This window comes from Limanda limanda, chromosome 11 (genome assembly GCF_963576545.1).
Source record: "Limanda limanda chromosome 11, fLimLim1.1, whole genome shotgun sequence".
Taxonomy (NCBI): domain Eukaryota; kingdom Metazoa; phylum Chordata; class Actinopteri; order Pleuronectiformes; family Pleuronectidae; genus Limanda; species Limanda limanda.
The window spans coordinates 9,931,140-9,952,224 of record NC_083646.1 but is presented as its reverse complement, the minus strand read 5'-3'; the positions used below and the strand labels follow the sequence as shown (position 1 = coordinate 9,952,224).

The following is a 21,085-nucleotide window of genomic DNA, read 5'->3' as shown; positions in this document are numbered from 1 at the left end:
TCAATCTATTAAGGTTAGATTTATACAGTACCAACACACTAAATGTTTTGTGTAGATGAACAATTGCTCGAAAAGTAAATACATCTTTTGTCGAATGGTGATGCAATCATTTCTTCTGTTCATGTTGCCTAATGCAGTTTCCATACTAATGAGAACTGGGACCGTGTTGTGTGTCTTCATCTGCTGAACTCCACTGTGGATTCACACAGAACAAACTTTGTCCTCTCTCACTGACACTGACGCCGATGAGGGATCTGAGGGACGGAGCTTTCATTTCCATCCCTACACAACCATGTGCTTCCCACACCGAACACTGGGGTTTAATACCGAGCTTCCGGTTTCATCCAGATATGAAAGACTCTCCTGATCAGCGCCATAACTGCTGATTGACGCAACAACACAAAAAACAAAACACAAAAAAACAACAACTCTGGCGCCTCTCTCTCCACTCGAAGGGGACTCGGATGTGACGTCAGCACGGCAGCGCGCGGTGGTGGCGGTCTCCGGGGCAACGCCGCGTGCTGCATTGACGCCAGCCCGGGCCCCGGAGCTCGTGGTGAGGGGGCGTGACCCGCCACGTTAGCCCCCCCCTCCCTCCCTCCCTCCCTCCCCGCTCTTTCCCTCGCCCCGTCAGTGTGGGCGGGCCAGAGAGAGAGAGGGGGAGAGAGAGAGGCAGCGAAACACGACACCCCGAGGAGAGAGAGAGAGAGAGAGAGAGACACTGAGAGAGTGAGTGGAGGACTGGAAGAAAAAAAAAAACTCCGTAAAGAAAGAGAGGCTCCTCACTCCGACGGTACTTTCTGTCAAACAAGTATCGAAGCTCTGCGGCGGAGGGATGTCACACAGCGGCCGGGACGCGGAGGTGGAGACGGAGTGAACCGGAGAGTTAGAACTTGTTGGAGGAAGAAGAGAAAGAGAGAAAGAGAGAGAGAAGGTTTTCACTCGAGTCGGGACGGTAGCTTCGTGTTTCCGCTGCAACTTGAGAGCAGGGTTCCACGCTACTGGTGCTACTGGTGGTGGTGGTGACTGGACGAGAGGCGACAGAGGACCCGCAACGTGAGGTCTGTTCCCCGCTGTGGAAAGTTCTCGAGTCCGGAGGAAGGAGCGACAGACACGGACCGAGAGGGACCGAGACGGACCGAGAGGGACCGAGAGGGAGCACTGGTTCCCGGACTCCGCCGCCGAGGCAGCTCGGTCAGAAAAGTTTCCCCTCAACTAGTTCCCCCTCGTCGGGAACTCGCGGCGGAGGAAGAAGAAGAGGCCGAGAGACTCGACTTCGGGCGGAATCCACCCGGGTCCGGGGAACTTTAGCCTCCGTCCTGCTAAGTGAGCTAAAGCATGAAAACACCCGGAGACTCCGGTAAGTTCTGACCGAATCCTGCCGGGAAACGCTGCCCACCATTGTCTTTGTTTACTTGAGCCAACCACACTTTTAATAACCCCCCCCATTAATGCAACCACACAACTACCAGCCTTACCACTTGTAGTTTACAATTTGAAAACAAGAAGTGTTGGTGTGAGTTGTTCGTGGGTCCGTCCATTGTTTAAATCTGGTGCAGCTTCAGGTCTGTACAAGAGGAAGTGGTTAAACTACTGTACAGTTGTTACAGCGACATCCTCTGTGTCACCCTGACAACCTCATTTCACCATCCAACACCTTTCAGACAAGGGGCTGAAAACCCTAGAAGTACCTTGTGTGTGTGTGTGTGTGTGTGTGTGTGTGTGTTTGTACTGAGTGTGTGTGTGTGTGTGAGAGAGAGGGGGGATGTGGACATGCTGATAAGTTCTCCCCTGTTTGTGGTGGACAGGAGATGATTGGATCTGATCAGGTTTATACACAGTGAGTGATCTGAAGTTAACCCAGTAATTGAGCACATAAGATTGCCAGGTTTCTTGGCCTGTCAGCATATTGAAGTGTGTAAGAGAGAGAGAGAGAGAGAGGGGAGGGGGTTTCCAGTAGTCAGCTGAGGTGTGTGTGTGTGTGTTTGTCTAATTCCTGAAATGCTTGCATAAGTTTGTTCTTGCTCTTCTCTGTGAAAGACGGAGCAATTTTTCCGAAATAAGGAGGAAGTGGAAGTGCCACCATTTGTGCCAGCTGTGCATTTTTATTCCTCCAAAAATCAGTAATCAACTCTATCTGCCCGACACAACCCTTTTTTCTTTCAGTCACTAAAGTACATCTGTTTGTTTTGCTCCAGTTGACACAACTCAACAGACCAGAGCTGGAACTCTACGTTGATTAGTCTATTGTCCTGGTTTTCATTCTTTTTAAGTAAAACTAAAAGTGGAACAACTTCAATATTTGCAAAAGTAACAGATTACCATTTTTCTTTTTTCGCATTTAATTTCAATTTTAAAAGTTGGATTCTTTGCAAGTATTTTGCCTTTCTGTCAAAAAATCCGGACATCTGAAGACTTCTTAGACCAAATGATTATTCAAAGAGAAAGTGGAAGATTAATAATGAAAGTAATCGTCAGCTGCAGCCCTAAAACCAACATGAAGCACCAGAGACCCGGTGGATAACATCTGAAAGTTTACTACAGTCATTTATTGTATCTGGCCCTCTGTGCAAAACATATTTAATAAGTTGTGGTTCCTGCGGGAACAATGTGATGACTTTCTAAGTAGCTACTGGTGAGCGTTTGGCACAGGACAGTGAGTGTGTGTGTGTGTGTGTGACGGACAAAGTGTGTGGGACAAACTTTTCCACTCGGGATGTTCCCCTCCCTTCCCCCACCCTGTCCCCTCCTGACTCCTGCTGCACCCAGCCTTCAGCCCCTCAGCCCTCCACATTCCTGCACACACACCCACTCTCTGCAGCAGCCCCAAGGAGCCTGCTATGACATCACACACATCCCACCACAAGCAGCCCTTTTATTACTCTGAACTCCGTGTTGGTGCGGCAGCAGAAAGCTTGGGCTCTGCGGAGAAAGGTTGCAAAAAATTGATTGTGCTTAGGTGTTATGGGTTTGATGTATGCATTCGGTGTGGGTTTGTGTGTGCGTAGTAGGTTGATTGTGTTGGTTATCTGTTCAGTAAAGGGGAAGAACATTAACTTGTCCTTCCATCCTGTGAATCTGACTTATCTTATTCACCATTTAATTGCTTCTAAATATTACTTTAATTGTCTCCACCGCAAGTTTTCTCCCCTGTTCATTTGTTCTTTGTTTGCAAAAAAGATTACACAAAAACAACTTCACAACTTTCCTTGAAACTAGGGGGAGGATGCTGTTGAGGTTAGGAAAGAAGCTATTACAGTTTGAAGCAGATCCTGTTTTTATTTTTACTTTTTTAACATTGTGTAATTGGGTGTTTTTCAACATTTTGTTGATTTCTCAGGGTCAGTTTAATTGAATTTGAGTGGATTAATGTGCATTGGTTAAGGCAAACATGTGAGTATGTGATTAAAGATAAGTCTTGACACCAGTGACTTAATCTAACAAAATCCAAATTATATCAGTTTATAATACTGTAATGCTGTAACAACCTATTTATTACAAATCACTTGAAAATCCAAAGATATTTACTTTATAATGATGTAAAAAGCAGCAAATCTTCAAATAGACCAGCAATCATAGTATTTTGAATTTCTTATCAGCTCTGATAATTTAAAATAAGGAAAAGTAAGAAGTCTCTAATCTCTGTGTTTTTATAAGCTTAATCAAATTATTCAACAGACACCAAAATCAAATTTGACTATTTCTAAGCTTATTCATTAGTTGATTAATCATTGTAGCTGTGGTTGGTAAACACGGCATCTCTGTCTCAGAGGCATCTTATAACGGCACATTTAAATAGGTGAATTATTGAACTGGTTAATCCGAGGCGCTCTCCTGATCTGTCTGATCTCCTGCTGTTGCTGTGTTTCCAATCAGAACTCAAGTTTTAACCCTTAACCTACAGATCCCGTCGTTTAGATTGAACACATTTGTGTAGGATGAAAAATGTAATCATCCCTCACCAGGATGTTCGGTAATGTAGGATTAAGTCCCGTACGGTAAGCTGCCGCCTCTCCGAGTTTACCTCGTCTCTCTCAATCACTGGACACTTCCTTTGCGCTCCTGTTTTCCACAGTCACTTCATTAGCCTGAACAGATGATAGGATTTCTGCTGAGATGGAGAACTGATGTGATGAAGCAGGAAATGATATGGCTGTAGCTGCATCTCTTGTCGTTGGTGGATCACTGCTGGTGTTGTAGCGTTGGAAAGGATCCAATTTAATATGCGTTTATATCAAATCGGCAGCTGTTTACCTGGAGTTTTTAGTGTTTGATGAGTCGGAATGATTAAATTGAGGCAAAGTATTCTACAGGTTGTGTTAGTCAACATACAGGGAGCTGATGTGTAGTTTCTCCTGCCCTTACAAAGTTATATCCACCTTTGTGTGACCCTCAAAGGCTGTGGTAATGATTGATTAAGCTCTGGTAATAAGGACATACACAGATTAATATCTGTATCACCGTATGCCTTTCCCTCCCTAATGCTATCTACTCCCCTGCCTCACACACACACACACACACGCTGTACTCTGCCTTTTTGTGTTTCACCAGTTTTTATTCCCATCCCTCCCCAAGGGTCACAATTTTTCTTCCACCACCTCCGTCATCCTCGTTTCTCACTCTGACGGGATAAGGACTGGTGTGTGTCTTTGTGTGATGGAATTGCATAGTGGGACCCCTGGCTCAGGAGTGGCCATTGTGCGTGTGTGTGTGTGTGTGGAGTACGGGACAATGGTGGGAGTGGGGCAGGCCCTGGAGCTGATTGTGTGTGGACTTGTGGGGCCAGGGACCTCTCATTGTACTCATAATGGTGCGGAGTAGCTCATAGTTTGGTGGTGCTTTTGACAAGTGAAGAGACTGCAGTGTGTGTGAGTGTGTAAGTGTGAGAGAGTGTTTAAGAAAAAGCGAGGTAATTTGGGCATCCCAGTCTATTTCTCATCAGTCACTCAACAACGAAGTTTAACGATGGTTGTTTTTTCTCTCTTTGTGCTGCTTGCTGCTCCCCCAGAGTGATTGACATGCTTTAGGGCTGTTTTACCACTGATTCTCGACACACACACACACACACACACATACACACAAACACACACGTACACACAGTCCTGCGTTATGATGTGGCAGGGCAAGAGACAAAAGGGTAGCTTTTGAGCACGGAACTGAAAGGAAACATTTCACCTTTTCCCTCTGCGGGTTTATGTGTGCGATTGCGAGCATATGCTTTTCAATCTCAACACACAACCACTGTGACGATAAGTGCAGCGATTAGCCTTATCTGTGAAAACTCCCTCGCAGTGCTGACCACAGCAGAACCGCTGCCTCCCATTATCCCAATACAGTTTTATAGCCCGCTTTATGGGACAGTGCCCTGCTGTGATCAGGTTCAGCCAACACACGTAAAGCTCGAAACAGGTGATGTTCCACAACAAAACTGCTAATCTGTTCTTTTTGAAAGAGCAGAGAAATTCTGTTAGGTGCCTGCTAAATCTATTTAGCCACAACACCATTACTGATGACACAGTGGGATAAATTCAATGTAGGACATTTGCATCTTGTTGTTAATGCAAAGTATTTATCTAATAATATGTTACATTTCATGCTCAGCATGTTGTTTAACAGACAGACTGAGCGTTCAAAATCTCGCGACAGCCCGGCCCAGGTTACCTTGTCACCACAGGTCGTCATAAAAGTTGAGATATGTTTGTCTGCGAAGCTAAGTTGACAAATGACTTCTGGTAGAGGGGGCCCTCAGTTGTGGAAATGTCTGTATTTAGCCAGGAATGTGACCAAAGGGAACAATGTGCTCAGCCAGTCGACACTAATAGACCTCCCCACCATTAGTCCTGTGCCGCCCTTGACCAGGGAGACCCCAGCCAACAAGGCAGCGTTACCCTTGAAGGCCCGGACGCGTCTGACCGCTGTCCCATCGCTGCCTGTGGCCCACTCCCGCCCACAGGGACCCACACATTAACCTCACATCTGACCGTCGGGTCCTATAGATTATCGGTCTCTCAGAGCTTTGTGATCAGCTGCATGACTCCTGGCTCCGACACTAAATAACTCCATTTAAAGTTCACATTCTAACAGCAGGAAAACAGTTTGCCTATGTAAATGTGTCCTCGGGCTGTTTGTGTATGTCTGCGGTGTGAGTTGAACCTAGTTTTACTGCAACGCCGTTGGTTGTATGTCACCACATGACCCCACATCGACTATTGGTAATTGGTCAGGGATGGTAATTGAGTGCTTCTGCATGCCTGGATGGGACGGACTGTTGATGGATAACTGTAACACTTTTGAGGAACATATTTGTGAGCACACACCACGCACACTCACACTCTCACTGCTGCTTTTTATTGGAATTCTTGGACCTCCCACATTCCTGCTTACTTTTTATTTTTATTTGCCTGGAAACTTCAACAGCAGATTCAAAGTTTTAAACTCGTAAATAGGTCATATTTGAAACTACAATTTCTACACACTGATTTGAACTTCACAATCATTGTGTGTGTATTAGTGTTTTAAGTGTGATAGGGATTGGGCTGCCCCGCTGTCCCAGGCCTTTGATTGAGGGAGGTGGTGAGTGGAGCTCCTAACCCCTCTCTAACCCCTTAAGTCCAGTGCAGTCAGCAGACACTCCCTGCAGAAAAGCAGCAGTGTTTGAATAGTTCCTCTGGCTATTTTTATCTGGGAATCTGCCTCTGTGCTGGACCCAGGGAGCTCGGGTGGAGGGCAAATATCTAATCTAATTTCGGACGATGGGAAGTCACCAAAAGGACTTCTGTGCCACTTGCATTGTGTCGATATTTTCTGTGTGTGTGTGTGTGCGTCTGTGTGCCGTCGAGTATTGAAATGCTGTCTGGCGCCAAGTTAAACTTCTTCTCTTGTCACCCTCCTCCCCCCCTCACCCCTCTCTCCCATCCCCCATTCCTCCCTCTTATTTTCTCTCCTCACTTTCTCTCTCCTCTACCCTCCACCCCATGTGAGGAATGCAAGATCACGTTTGCAGTTTTCTTTTCTACCAGTCTTTCCTCTTCCTCGGCCTGTCAGCCTTTCACTTTGCTTGTTCCCTCGCAGCCTTAACCTGGTTTCTCTCTCTCGCTTTCTCTCCCGGCATGTTCAGACCTGTTCTCTTTTGTACGTCAGGGCACATTTTGAACTTTGAGCCAACTCACCGCAGACGCTGTTCCAATGAGAAAGTTATGTGCATTTGAAAGGCAGGGCTTTGGTTGGGAATGCCACGGCGGTTGTAAAAAGTGTGTCTTCGTGGGAACAAACTGTCCCAAACTGTTGTTAATAAAGAAGATGGAAACTGGTGTGGTAAACTTTTTAATTTACATCTGAGCTCAGGCATTTAGTGCAATGTAACAGCTGGACTGTTTGCTGGTACTGCACTTTTGGGGCCAATGCAACCCTGATAGGGAGTCTATTGATATTTCAGCTGTTATTCTTTATGTGTGGAGGTATATCAACAGGAAGAAATTGATGAGGTTGTTGTTCATTAACTTTCCAGTAATGTATTTTAAAAACTAACTAGCAACGTACCTCAGAGACACTGTCTTCCCTCAGCTCGGATGTGTTATTTGCTGCATGTGAGAAGCTCTTCACTTCCTCCCACTATCCAGAAATGAAGCTAAGATATATACCGGATATAATTGCTGCCATTTGGAGCCAGAGCCTGGGCAGTAGTGATTGGAGGATGGAGCCGTGGTTACACATGCTCAACCAATCACAAGGCAATCTCAGCTGTCATTCATGACGTTTCACCTCCGTTTTACAGCAGCAGATAACTAATTAATACCATCACTGTGATAAGAAGTTCCTACAAGGACGGAAACCATCAAATGTCTCATCTATTAACATGGGGTAGGTGGGATTTTTGACCTATACTGTAGCCAGGCACCAGGTGGGGCTCAAGACACTTTGGTTTCACTTTTTGGGAGCTGTCCATATATATATATACAGTCTATGGAGTGCACATATAGATGCTACATAATTAGCCAAATGGGACTGTCCAACAGAGCCAGAAGTAACAAACTGTGGTTGTGTGTGAGGGAAGGAAATAAGTGGAAAGACGACATCCTTTGCCTTTTATCAGCTGCAGCAGTTTGATATGATGTCATCCTTCTGGAAAAACCCATAAACAAGCACTGTCTTTTATACTCGAGATTTAGAAACACAAACCCATAGTTTCAGCCTAAATTACACTGAGTGATTGTTAATCCTCGAGTTGAGTCACAGGCCAGTTGCTAAATGCTGCTCTCCAGCTAGACTTCTTATTCCTGAGACGGATGAAGCCATCCTATGAAGTTTGTGTGCACGTGTGTGTGTAGGAGGGAGATAGTGGTTTCATTTACAATCGACTGTTGTGTGTTTATGCACACACACACATGCGCGCCCAAACACACACGTGCATGTGTCCCTGTAGGGGAGTGAAACCTTTTTAAGCATCGATTGACCCACCCATCCCGCCGTCCTCTCCTCCCTCTCACTAACATTTCTATGTCACCAATCCATGGACGAATACCCCAGTGGCAGCTCCTCTTCCATTAGCCTCCTCCTCCTCTTTCCTCCTCGCTCCCCTCCTACCCCCCCTTCTCCATGTCACCCTACCACTTCACCGGACACCCTGATTTATCAGCCAACTTGACTGGAGGGCCAAATGCAACATGGATATCTGCTAACTAGCTCAAATATTATAGAAAGCTGTCTGTCACTGTCAAATTGTATTCAGCAATAGGCACTGTTGGTGTTAATTCACCCTGAAAACTCTAAATATGAGCTTCAAGTCAGACTAGACCACACGCTGGGATCAAGTGTAAGTTGTCGTGTAGTACTGATGCAGTGCATTTGTTGTGCATACATACTGTATGTCGATGCAAACACACACACACAGCCCTGGGCTCCTTCTAAGATGTGTGGTCAATGGCAGAATCAACTGTGGTGAATTTCTCTCGCAGTAGGAGAAGAGCCCGACTATTTTTGCCCACCGGCCATCGTCCTCTTAAATGTTCATAAGACTTCCTTCCTCCAGGACACTGGCTTTTTTCTCGGCTCTCCAGGTGCATGTGTGTATCTCCTGCTCGTGAATCAGTGAGTGTGCTGGCCTGAGAGAAACTGAATAATGCATTCGATCATTGGAAAGGTATTTATAGGAAAACACAGTGATTAAAGTTTAATGACAAAGGCGGCCATCAGTGCTGCACATCATATAGCGCATCGCTCCTCCACACACACACACAGAAACACACGCATGTACACAGGAAGAGAGAGAGTTGGAAACAGGCTCATCTCATCACATATTTGTCCATAAATGTGCCCGCCAGTTTCACATGCTGTACCACTCTGCTCTTTTAGTGCCTTGACCTGAACACATCCTCTAGTGTTTTTAAGCCATTTGGTCATTTGCTGAAGTCTGACTAAATGATTGATGTTGCTCATACGTAGGTAAAGACAGCATAGACGGTGTTTTGGGCAAACACCTGTAGTCTGCACCTCCGTGTCCACACAGTTCGCTGCGGTGACTTCTACGAATGCTCCTTTGAAACACTGTCCCTTACAACATCGTCATCAGTGTGACTTGCACAGCGTGCAGAGTGAACAGACTTTGCTTATGACTCTGCCCCGACCACACAGACACGCTCATGCTCTAAATTTAACACCAGCCACAGAAAGCTCCACAACCTCACTTGATTCAAAATCTGTTTGAGTTTTTTTTTAAAGTGTCCTGCATATTTAATCTGGTCTAAATGCTTTCTTTCAGAAAACCCCGTAAATAAAATGAAGTTACTGTGTTTAAATGTTTAAATTTATTTTGGATTTTGTGGAATTACCATTTGGTCAGTGAAACCAGCCCTCAGATTATTTCAGTTACTCAATGCTTTATTATTTAATCTATCGTATAATATGATCATTTACTTGCAATTCTGGGTGTCAAACATAATAAACTCTGATTGAAAACCATGTTAAAAGTTTTCGCTGTAGACAATGCGCCATTTTGAAACTTACAAGCCTTTAGTAATTATCAATCATTCAACACTAACATGGCTGGTGATCAGTTCAAGAAAAAGCTTAAGTCTGCATCTCTGGTCCATGACATCAACGTTAAGCAGCTTGCCCAGCCCCTGCTGTCCGTCTGTACATGTGTGATGTGTGTGCGCTCCACTGCCTCTGTACAGTAGCCCTGCCCACGGTCACAATAGTTTTATCCATGTCCATTTTTAGCCTCAGATGTGGCCCAGGGAAATTACGTAATGTCCAAGCAGTTGCATGCGGGTGGGCGCACACACACACATATAGGCCTACTGTACATACACACACACACAGTGATTGTTGTTTTTGGGGATTAAAGCTTTTGATGAAGTGAACAGTGAGCTGGAGCCCCTGACCAGTCACAGGGTGAGACGGAAAAGGAAAGTAGGGAATAATAGATCAAAAGCGGCGGAGGGGATTTGCAGGAGCATGAGGGAGGGAGAGATGAGGGGCTAGATGGGGAGAGTCAGAGAGCATGATGGAGGAAGAGAAAATGAACAAGATGGTTGGAAGGTGCTTGGGTATTGAGCCTGATAAGAGTTGAATGAGAGAAGGAGAAAGTGAAATGGCTCCAACCTCAGGTCACCAATTAAAATCTAATTCAGATGAGGGTTTTGCTATTTCATAGATACAGTTCATCGCAGGTCTGTGGCATCTAAACTCTATTAAAAGAAACTGATAAGTGATTAATGGTCTAACAGATTTTATCAGCATATTCTCTTCAACATGTCTGGTCTGGATTTCATCTGGCAGCGTGTACATCTGTGCTCGACATGTCTGTTACCGTAGTAACAAGTCATAAACGCTGCATCTTTCCTCTGCCAGGAGATGTCAATCAAAATATTATAGACTATAGGCTACAGAAAGACTGCAGGAAATAAATCAGAACTGCTGTCACCATAGTTTTAGTGAATTGCCTTTGCCCACTCACACATTAATATATACACCAGGGTCCTGCACACGCTCATACACAGAATAGCCCCCAGCTATAGTGTACTCCCTGTGTGTAAGTGGGCGTTTTGTTATCAAGTTTATTGTGTTTGTCTGGCTCAAGTATTACCCAGGTTCTGTTCAAAGGTACATCTCGAAGGGCTGGGGCAAAATGCTTATCTCCCCATTTTTATTTATACTGGCACAATATTTGGCCATATATTTAATATTTATTACAAGTGTTGTGATTCAAAATTACGATTTATTGCTACACACACACAGAAACACACACACGTAAATGATGATATCTTATTTTAAATCTGCTACAAGATGAAATATTTTCCTAATCTGATGAAACAGCCTATGAATGCCCAGATCCTGATGTCTTGTCTCGAGTGTATGTGTCATCAAACTGTTATTGTGGAGGTGAAATTGAAAACTAGCGTAGCTATCATTTCATGGGAAACCCCCTTGCTACCTTATACCTTGGAGGGATGATCTGAGCATGTTTGAATCAGCGATTGGGACAATAGATTATGTGAATGCCATCTTTATAATGCATGCCTTTTGTGTGTGTGTGAGACACATAGCCTGGAGGTATCGCTATTGTATGTTCACGCACACATGTACAATGTGGTGCAAAAGAGCGAGACCACTTCCTGAAACGTACAAGCACAAGCAGCGAGGTAGCGCCGCATGTTATGAGTTCCACCAAGCAGAGGTAATCGGTGTGTTTACACTCGGCTCTTACATAACGCCGGCCGAGCGGTGTACGGACGGAGGGGAGAAGGTTCATCGCTCTTTCTTTCTCTGCCAGCCACTGTTTTATCTCTGTGAACTAACTTCCTTCCCCTTTGCTCATTCATTTCTCTTTTTTTCACTTCCTTCCTCTTGTCCTCATCTGTTTCTTCAGACACCTGTTACTACGGTGCATATACCTTCACAACATAATGTAACATTAGATACGATGAAAAGATATAATAAATATTAAGCTGTAAAAAAGTGTTTATTTTTTTATATAATTTTTAGTTCTGGTTTCAATTGTAAAGCCAATTTACAACACACATTATCTTAAGGCACTTTTGTAATGTGAACAACCAAGCGATCCTGGACTGACTGTCAATATCGTCCTTATCTTCAAATGATATTGTTATTTCTCGCTATCTGTGCGGGCGTTTCTCTCTGCTTTTGAGTGTCTTCTTAGGTTCAGGTTGATGTGGTCAGACGGCACATTTTAATAACTGGTTCTGACAAAGCATAAACTCAGTTGGCCCTTATAGATCACAATGATGATCCTGCATCTACTTCCTCAGCACTTCATTAAACATCGAGAACACAGATTAAACGTTATTCAGTTTAAGAATTGAGATTGTTAGTCTTGCCTGACTCTCTGGGTCTGACAGGCCAGTCAGGGCCACATTGTTGGATGAATGAAACACTGTCCTACTCCCACTCAGGGAGGCCAGAATGAAACCATGTATACCACTGATATTAACCTTAGATTATGTTGTCTGGTTTTGTTGTTGGGCCTGTGGCAGTGCAGGGAAGCTTTGTGTTTACTGTTGAGCTCATTGCTCAGTAGAGCTGATTGACTGCTATTGTTTAGATGGGTGTCTGGTACCATGTAGTACAGAAAGGTTCATGCAGCAGGCTGCGATGGAGCCTGACCATCTTGTAAGGTTTGCTGTTTCAAGACCTTCCATCAAAATCCTCTATAGCTCTGCCTCTACATCCTTTTCTCTCTTACTCTTCATTTCTGTATTTTTGCTCCTCTCTCAAGTTACATCATCATCAGCCTTTCTCTCTTCTGTCTTCCTCCCTCTCCCGGGCTCTTGCATAACGCCCAGCTTTATTTGCTCCAGCTGAGGATTCTAATCTTTCCCACAAAGCACAGCGCAAGAGCAAACCAGGAGAGCAGAGAATGGGAGCCGGGCGCGCTGACCTTTCTAACGTGCCCGTGTTGCGCTGCCTCGTTAACTCGGCCACTCCATCCATTAATGAGATCTGGAGCAGGGCTTTGTTTACCGGCACCAACTGCACAGCATCGAACTCTATGTGTTTGTGTGCTTGTAAAGATAGTTTTCATAATTTGATGCCTTTAGTTTGTCATTTCAAGGGTGTGTGTGTGTGTGTATTTATGGGTGCTGTTTTCTGTCCCACCTCCTGCTGCAGTGTTGTAGGTGCATGGTCTCACTTGGCAGCCCTATGCTAACTGGGGGATAAGCACTGATTATCTACACAGCCTGCATTAGGAACACACAGACACACACACACACACTTTGGGAGACCCTGATGCTACATGACGAAGCACATTCCACCATTGTGACCAAATGTGCTCAGGTCATAAACCATAAGATGAACCATATAGCTCCAACCAAATAGGACATGGTATATTATCGTATTAAAAAGTTTGTGTGTGTTTGTGTGTGTTCCGACAGCAAATATGCCGTGCAGAGCAGTGCTCATTGAAGCAAATTCTCACTCTCTGATTTCCCCGAATCTCTCTCTCTCTCTCTCACACACACACGTACACGCAAGCACACACACACACACACACACACAGGGGCACAAAGAAAGACACAGTAAGCCAGCTGTCTGGCAGCGACGTCTGTACGAGGTGAGTGTTACATAAGGCTGATCAACACTACTTAATCAGCTTTAGGAGACATGTTTAACAAGCTGACCAAGTGGGGTGGGGGGTGTAGTGGAGGAGAAAGAGGCAGTGAGGAGTCGAAGGGGCGCAAGACAAGGGCAAGGGCGCAGGAGCAGGGGGGAATGATGGAAAACAGGAAAAACTGAGCGAAGGACGAGAGCAGTGGGGGGAGAAGAGAAAGCGGTGACAGGCGGTGACACGGCATGTGTCTTTTGTCCTGTTTACGACAAGATAAACAGACACACAAACACGCTGTGCTCTGCCCTCTGTGTCCCCCTCACAGACCACTGGGATGCAGAGTCATGATTCCCATGAGTGTGTGTGTGTGTGTAGGTGTGCATTTGCCACAGCAGGTCAATTGCATTTTACATTGTGTCTCCCTGGACCTGAGATCTTTACAATCCTTTGTTAAACGTGAAATCATGATAAATGTTGAATTACTGAATCAGCCAGTATTCACCACTCTCACAATTTTTATTCACCACGAAAAAGAGCCAGTTACCTAAACTGAAATTTGGACATTAGGCTACTGAAAGTAAATAACGGTTTTCTTTTGTCTAAAAGTAAAAGTACCATATCAAAACTTCCGGCTGTTCGCCTCCCTATTTTGTTTTTTTTTAAAGACTACAATTTAAAGGTTCAGTGTGTAGAATTTAGTGACATCTAGTGGTGGTGTTGCATCTGAATACCCCTCACCTCACCCAACCCTTCCAAACATGAAAGAGAACCTGTGGTAGCCTTCACTTTTCATAAAAACTCAAAAGGTGTTGAGTTTGTCCTGTTTGGACGACTGTAAAAAACATGGCGGCCTCCGTACAGAGGAGTATTTAAATATAAAGGGCCCATTCTAGGGTAAAGACAACAACTATTCTTACAATTTAGATGAAACACAATAGTGAAAACAGCGCTAGGATAATTTTACATTCAATTTCTGCCAATAGATCCCTTTCACCTAAATCTAACACACTTTAAATCGTTAAAGAGAGAGCATCCACTCTGCCTTAACATTTGTCTTTTCTTTTCAGGGAAAATTGACCTAAATCATCATGTTTAGTTTATTTCATGTCTCTTGACTTGTGATGACAGTTTATTCATCTTGTGGTTCACCACTGCTAAGTAAACGTAGAGGACACCACTCAATGTGAATGAGTGTATTTCAGTAATGATTCAAACATTCGCTCTGGTTTTGACAGTGACGGTGTTGTTAGCCTGTTTGTTTTATGTCGTTCTTTTTATTTCATCTCCAGCACTTTTTTACTCCCTTTGTACTTTTCTCTCCCGTTGACCTTTTCCTAGTTTCCTTTCCTCTCTTTTTCCCAAACACAAACACACACACACACACACACACACACACACACACACACACACACACACACACACACACACACCTCTTAAAGAATGACTAGCAGATGTGGACAGAGCTTTTTTCCTTCATCTAAAATTAGCTGCGAAAGAAGAATGGCAGGAAAGCGCACAGGGCTGGACGCACAAATGGGAGGGGTGGGGGGGTTGGTGATGGGGGATTTGATGGAGGAATACACTAGAAGTGGAGGAAGGAATAGCTTGATGGGACTTAGTGAAGTAGTGTGTATTTTTGGTACTGTTCACACACGCTGCTGACGCACAGGAAGCTCTTGAGGGCACAGTCTAGCGACACCTCCGACTAAATGTGCATGTACTGCTAAGTGATAAACTGTGGTTGGTGTTGTTCCTGGTGTTTGAGCCAATGCGAAATACATTATTAAATGCAGTAAAGAAGCAGCGTAGGTGATGTTTTTTTCAGGGTGCTTCATTGTTGGCCCTTATTGTTTGATTATTATGTAATTTATTACTTTGTATATTCAGGGCCTAGACTGTGAGCAACTTGGTTGCATTTGCGAGTTGAAAGTTCAGGTGGTTGTGTTCATGTGAGTGCATGGCGTGCAAACTGTATGGACACGGAGTTAGCCAATGAGGATGAAAGCAGAAGGTTTTTATACTGGCTCACTTGGTCTCCTCCCATGTTCAGTCTTCATGTTCTTTTGCTGTGCACGACACACAGATGATTAAACATCTGACCGACTGAAGGAAACTAAATTGGCTTTCAGTCGAGTGCATACCTCCGCCAAGGCTAAACAATCTGGATTCAAAAAACATCAGTCGTCTTCTCTGAGAAATCAGCAAAAATGCCACAAAATGCCCTATCTTGCAATCTAAGATAAAGCACAAAATAATTCCTGAATTCCCCCCCTGATCTACACCCCTTCCATGGAAATTAGTTCTTGTGCAATTCTGCAAACAAACATATGCGGAAGAAATACCTTCTTGGTGAAGGTGGAAACAGTCTTGAGTCCTGGTGTATTTGTGAAGGGAAATTATCTAATGAGTTAAGTGATTTGTAGTGAGAGCAGTTATCTTTGAATTGCTGTTTGAAGTGTATACACTGTGTGAGTGTTGGTTAAAACAGTTTCGACCAAATCTCTTAGGTTATGAGCAGCACCTCGGGCCTTTTATTGTCACCATCATCATGATGCAACATTGCTCTGGAACTTCCCAGCCCTAATTTTTGTAATTACCCGTCTATTAGCATGTGGATGCTGGATGTTGTACACAGTTCCAGAGCTGCTGTTCTCCCAATCAGCAGAAAGGTGTTAAGGACAACAGGCCCGGTTGGTAAGCTGCCAAGGTCCCCTGTTCACTCAGCACCCAAGGGCCCGCTTAGAATACCAGGCCACCATCCCTCTGCTTCACCCTCAACCTAGAGTTATCTGTCCCCTGATGATTATATAGTCTTCAAGGGAGTCAACAAGTGTTACTCAGCTGTTTTATCAAATACAAACACCGTTGGGGGGATTTTTGTTCAGTAGAAAAAAAACTCCATAGTATTTATGCTACAACTATGTTTGTTTTTCATAAAACACAAGGTAAGTGTGTGTTTTTCTACCCTTCGCTCCACGTTGGATACCTTGCAGGGCATCACCGGCACAGTTTGAAGCAGCGGAGCTATGAGAAAAACATGATTCCCCAAGGCCAGTCACCTATTCCACTCTCACCTCCAGTCTGAACAACAGCATGCAGCTCATAACAAGAGGCCCACACAAACACACACACACACACACAGAACATCCACAGGCTTCCCATCAGAGCTTTGAGATTTTGAGCGTGGATATGTTTTATGTGTTTGTCCGTCGTGTCGGGGTATCAATTGTAGCTCTCTCTGAACTCAAGTAGAGGCCACGTTATGTGTCGTTGCAATTTATGTATTGCTTTGTTCAGTCAACTGTAAAAATGCCTTTTTAGGTTCACAATGTTGATGTTGGACTGTAGAACTAGGAATGTTAATTTTGTAGTTTTTACTAAAAGGGAAAAACATTCATAGACTGTCATGGATTTCATTTTTGGAGGCACTAACACTGTTCAACAAGTCCTCAGGTTATAATTGTATTGTCTGACTAAGTATTGTTATTTAGTTTGTTGATGTATTTATTTGAATGTGGGTGTACTGCTGACACGAAAATTACCCATTTGGGTTTATTTGAAAAAAAGAAATGCAAGGTGGGGCCGGTAGGCAGGTTATGTAATATGTGTGTCTGAACATCGCTTAACACCATAACACATACTACCACCACAATCTTACAATACTTAAAAAGTACAAACAGTAATTTCATTGTTTGCTGCTTTAGAAGCTCTTGATAGTAGAACAACATGTCAAGAGGATAAACAATCAAATCATACAAGTAATTTGATTAGAATTAGGCTGTTTCTGAAATGAGAAGAAATATGTTTTTCACTCTCAATGAACAGTGAATAGCTTAAATCATGTGTGATCTGATGAGGTGTCCGATTTTTAAACCATTGTCGACACAGTTTTCATTCTCTTATGTCCGAGACTCTAAAAATGTTTGAAGACGGAGCTTTCAAAAAGAATCACCAATGTTTCCTCGGCTAACTACCTCTCATATCTAAATAACGTATAATGTCCTTTGCAGCTCAGTTTAACAACCTCCATATGTGCATGATGTTGTGTCATCAAACTTGATAAAAAGTCCTGACTCGGTCAGGGAGAGAGTCATAAAAATTAAGTTAATGTGTTCTGCCAGAGGGAACACATAAAGTTGTTACTAGTGCTAAAATTGATGAGTCGATGAATGTAGAGAAAATCAACCTGCAGCATATTAGATAATCAATTTATCATTGTTATTTTTTTATCCAGTTACAGGCTCTACTTTGCCTGTTTTTTTTTTTGTTTTTTTTTTACATAAATCTACACTACATATCTTTATGCTGTGAGGATACAACTCAAACTCATTGCCCAATGCAAAGTATATTAATATATTGTCCATATACCCTGAATCCCCTGAAGTTTGTGTTAGAATTGGATGAGTTGTGTAGAGACAAACATTTTTGATTATCCTGCTAAATGCTCTCAAAGTTTCCTTTTTCAGCAAAGACCTAACTTCACTTCAGATTATAAGTGATTCAAAAACACACCTTTATGCCAATGTAGCAGAGTGATTTTTTTGAAAGAACAGATCCTTCTAAGCTGGGAGGCGTCTGGTGCAAATATCAGGTGTCTCTCACTTGCCATCACGCATCCAAAATGTTAATCCACTGTGGAATGCGTAGGCATCAGATGCGAGACAGCAGGTCTGCGTGTACGTGTTCATGACTCATTTGTCTTCTAGTTTTTGTTTATTTCATAACATTGTAGGAAGAGGAGGGAAACAAAACCCACAATACAATCTAAGTGCTGGCTGCCAAACAGAGCGAGGCCTTGTTGGGTCCTTTGACATGCAGAATATTTTTCTCTTGGAACTCTGCTAAACACAGGACGGGCTGCCAGTCAGTGCGTCGGGTTTAGACTGGAGGCTTTTTCTGCCTTGAGCAGCCCCCCTGCTCCTTAGAGACGGTGGAAAAGTTGTCTTGTTCCCAGCCAAGGCTTGTGGGCACACACACACATATATACACACTTTTAATGAACACACGCACGCACGCACGCACGCACGCACACACACACACACACACACACAGTGCCATGTAGCACAGAACTCTGTCTCCTGACGACTACCTGTTGCTGGCAGATTCAGCCTCCCACTCCTCCTTCCCTTCCCTTCCCTTTCTAATATCTGGTCTGTTTGAGTCCGTGTTCCATGCTTGAAAGCATTAATTGCCATTTATGCTTTATTTTTTTGTTCTGTTCGTTTCTGGGGGGGTTATTTTTAGGCCTTAAGTGTCTGGTTGCTAGGAGACAGTGTTAGGGAGAGAGAGAGAGGCAGGAGAATGGAGGAGAGTTTGCGTTGTGAATGCTGAATTACAAACACATTCACGCACTTAGTCAGCACTGACGCACACTCGCACACATAAATATACACACACACACACTGGATGTTTTAGCCTGTAACTGTTAATGTGGACTTGTTATTGCGGAAAGTGTGTGTGTCTGTGTGTGTGTGTATGTGTGTAGAACTGCACGTGAAAGCTGTATAACTCACCTCCTTCTGCCTTATGCCTCACACTAATCACCCCCTCTTTACATCAGCACTCTCCAGTACATGTGTATATACTTTACCAAGAACATAAACATTTCTCACTAGAAGTTATTGTTGTTTCAGAGTATTGCATGATTTGGTTTTGATTCTAGCCAGATTTTAGTGTCATTGTCACACATTGACACAGACACACACACACAGGAAGCAGATCTGTTGGTGTACAACAGATGCTAACATCCTGTCCCGCTCTAGTGGCACATTCCAGGAAACCACCTCCCAAAAATGCCACCTGTCGCTCAGAGAAACACACACACTCACTCACTCACTCACACACACACACACACACGCACACACACACATACACACCTTCTCTAAAAGGCAGAAATATTGTTCAATCACCCTGTGGCAAAGTCACTCACACCCAGTGTCAATATCTGGATAATAGTTTGTTACAGCCCCAGGCAATTTAGCAAATACAATTTGTTTAACTGTAGTTGAATGTATTAAATGGCCTGATTTTTTGTCAATGTCTATATTTCTGTCCCTATTCCCTCACACAGTCAACACACTCTTTCAGGCAGTAGCGAGTGTGGGCAGTGTGTTGTTGAACCAGAGGTGAAGTGTCAACTGGCAGCTCTCTGCCAAGCTGTTGGCTGGAGAAGTACATTAACACCAGACTGTGAGGTGGGGAGACAGAGTGAAGGAGAAGAGAGGCGCCTGTGGCCTGTAGCACGGCCGTGTTAGGCCTTAACAGCTTATCCCTAAAAGTAACTTTGAGGGACATTAATTATTAGTCTATAACAAGGCAAAACTACCATTAAATGTAGTTAAGACACACACGTATTTAATTAGATTTTCAGTTCAGCTGTTTTTATCTGGGCAGGACTCCAAAATGTGAATATATTCAGTCTTCATTATATATTATTAATAGATTTAGCAAAATAGTTGTATTTCAGCCCAGTGAATTAATAATTAATAACAATGGACAAATTATTGTGAAATACAGAGACTACTGCATTGAAACCAGGTATGAGGCTGCATTGAAATCTGAAATTCTTGATCTGGTAAATAGTTTGAGCTAATAAAGGATTCTGCTTCGTTCCAACATCTAAAATTATAGCAGTGTGTTTTCAACCTTGGTCCTTTGCACCTTGCGTTGTGTGAGTGCAGCATGTTGAAGGTGTGCGATTGTTTGTGTGTGTGTGTGTGTGTGTGTGTGTGTGTGTGTGTGTGTGTGTGTGTGTGTGTGTGTGTGTGTGTGTGTGTGTGTGTGTGTGTGTGTGTGTGTGTGTGTGTGTGTGTGTGTGTGTGTGTGTGTGTGTGTGTGTGTGTGTGTGTGTGTGTGTGTGTGTATTTCTAAAGAGAGAGGTGGATGTCCTGGGAGCAGAGTGTCACTTTGGTGAGTGTAAATATACCTAACAGTGCCCCGAGAGCAACAGGACCTGTCTCTCAAACACAATATTATTTTGCTGCTCTTAACACACTCTGGGGAACACACACACACACGCATAGAGACACGCACTCCCACCAGGCGTGTTTATGGGTGTGATTACACAGGGAGAGCTTCAGATCAGGTGCAGTGCCCTGAGGCTTTGTGTGTGTAGTGTGGACAGAGCTCAGTGTTTTAGTTCACAGGGTGCTGCTCGTCCAACATGCGTTTGAGGACGCTGCTGACGTTTGCTCTTCTTCTCTTCCGGTTCCTGGATAGGTCTTTGTGTGTTTAGTGGATGTAAATGTGCAAAACCACTGAATATGGAAGGATGATTCAGAGATATGAATAACTCTTATAATTTTAGCATTTTGTTTCAAAATCAACTGTGAAACACACGTCCTTCCACACAAAGCTTTGCGTCAGCGGATGGATATTTAGGACTTAAGTCTTTTCCAGGCTCACAGTGGAGCCTGTGGATGTGGAGATCTGCAGCGGAGGATCCCTATGGACGCTCTGGCCTTCTTTTTTTTTTTTTTCTCCCTCTCTTGCTCCTCCCCTACAATTTCCTGGAAAAGA

At 43.8% G+C, this 21,085-nt stretch overlaps 1 protein-coding gene across 1 annotated transcript in view; it reads left to right on the top strand.

Moving 5' to 3' along the window:
* The first annotated feature begins 719 nt into the window (after positions 1 to 719).
* The window catches only part of erfl3 (Ets2 repressor factor like 3), a 41,871-nt gene continuing 21,505 nt past the window's right edge, over positions 720 to 21,085 (top strand). The window contains exon 1 of the mRNA XM_061080709.1: positions 720 to 1,360. Within this exon, the coding sequence (XP_060936692.1) occupies positions 1,339 to 1,360 (22 nt within the window). The 5' untranslated portion in view covers positions 720 to 1,338. The remainder of the gene's footprint in view (positions 1,361 to 21,085) is intronic.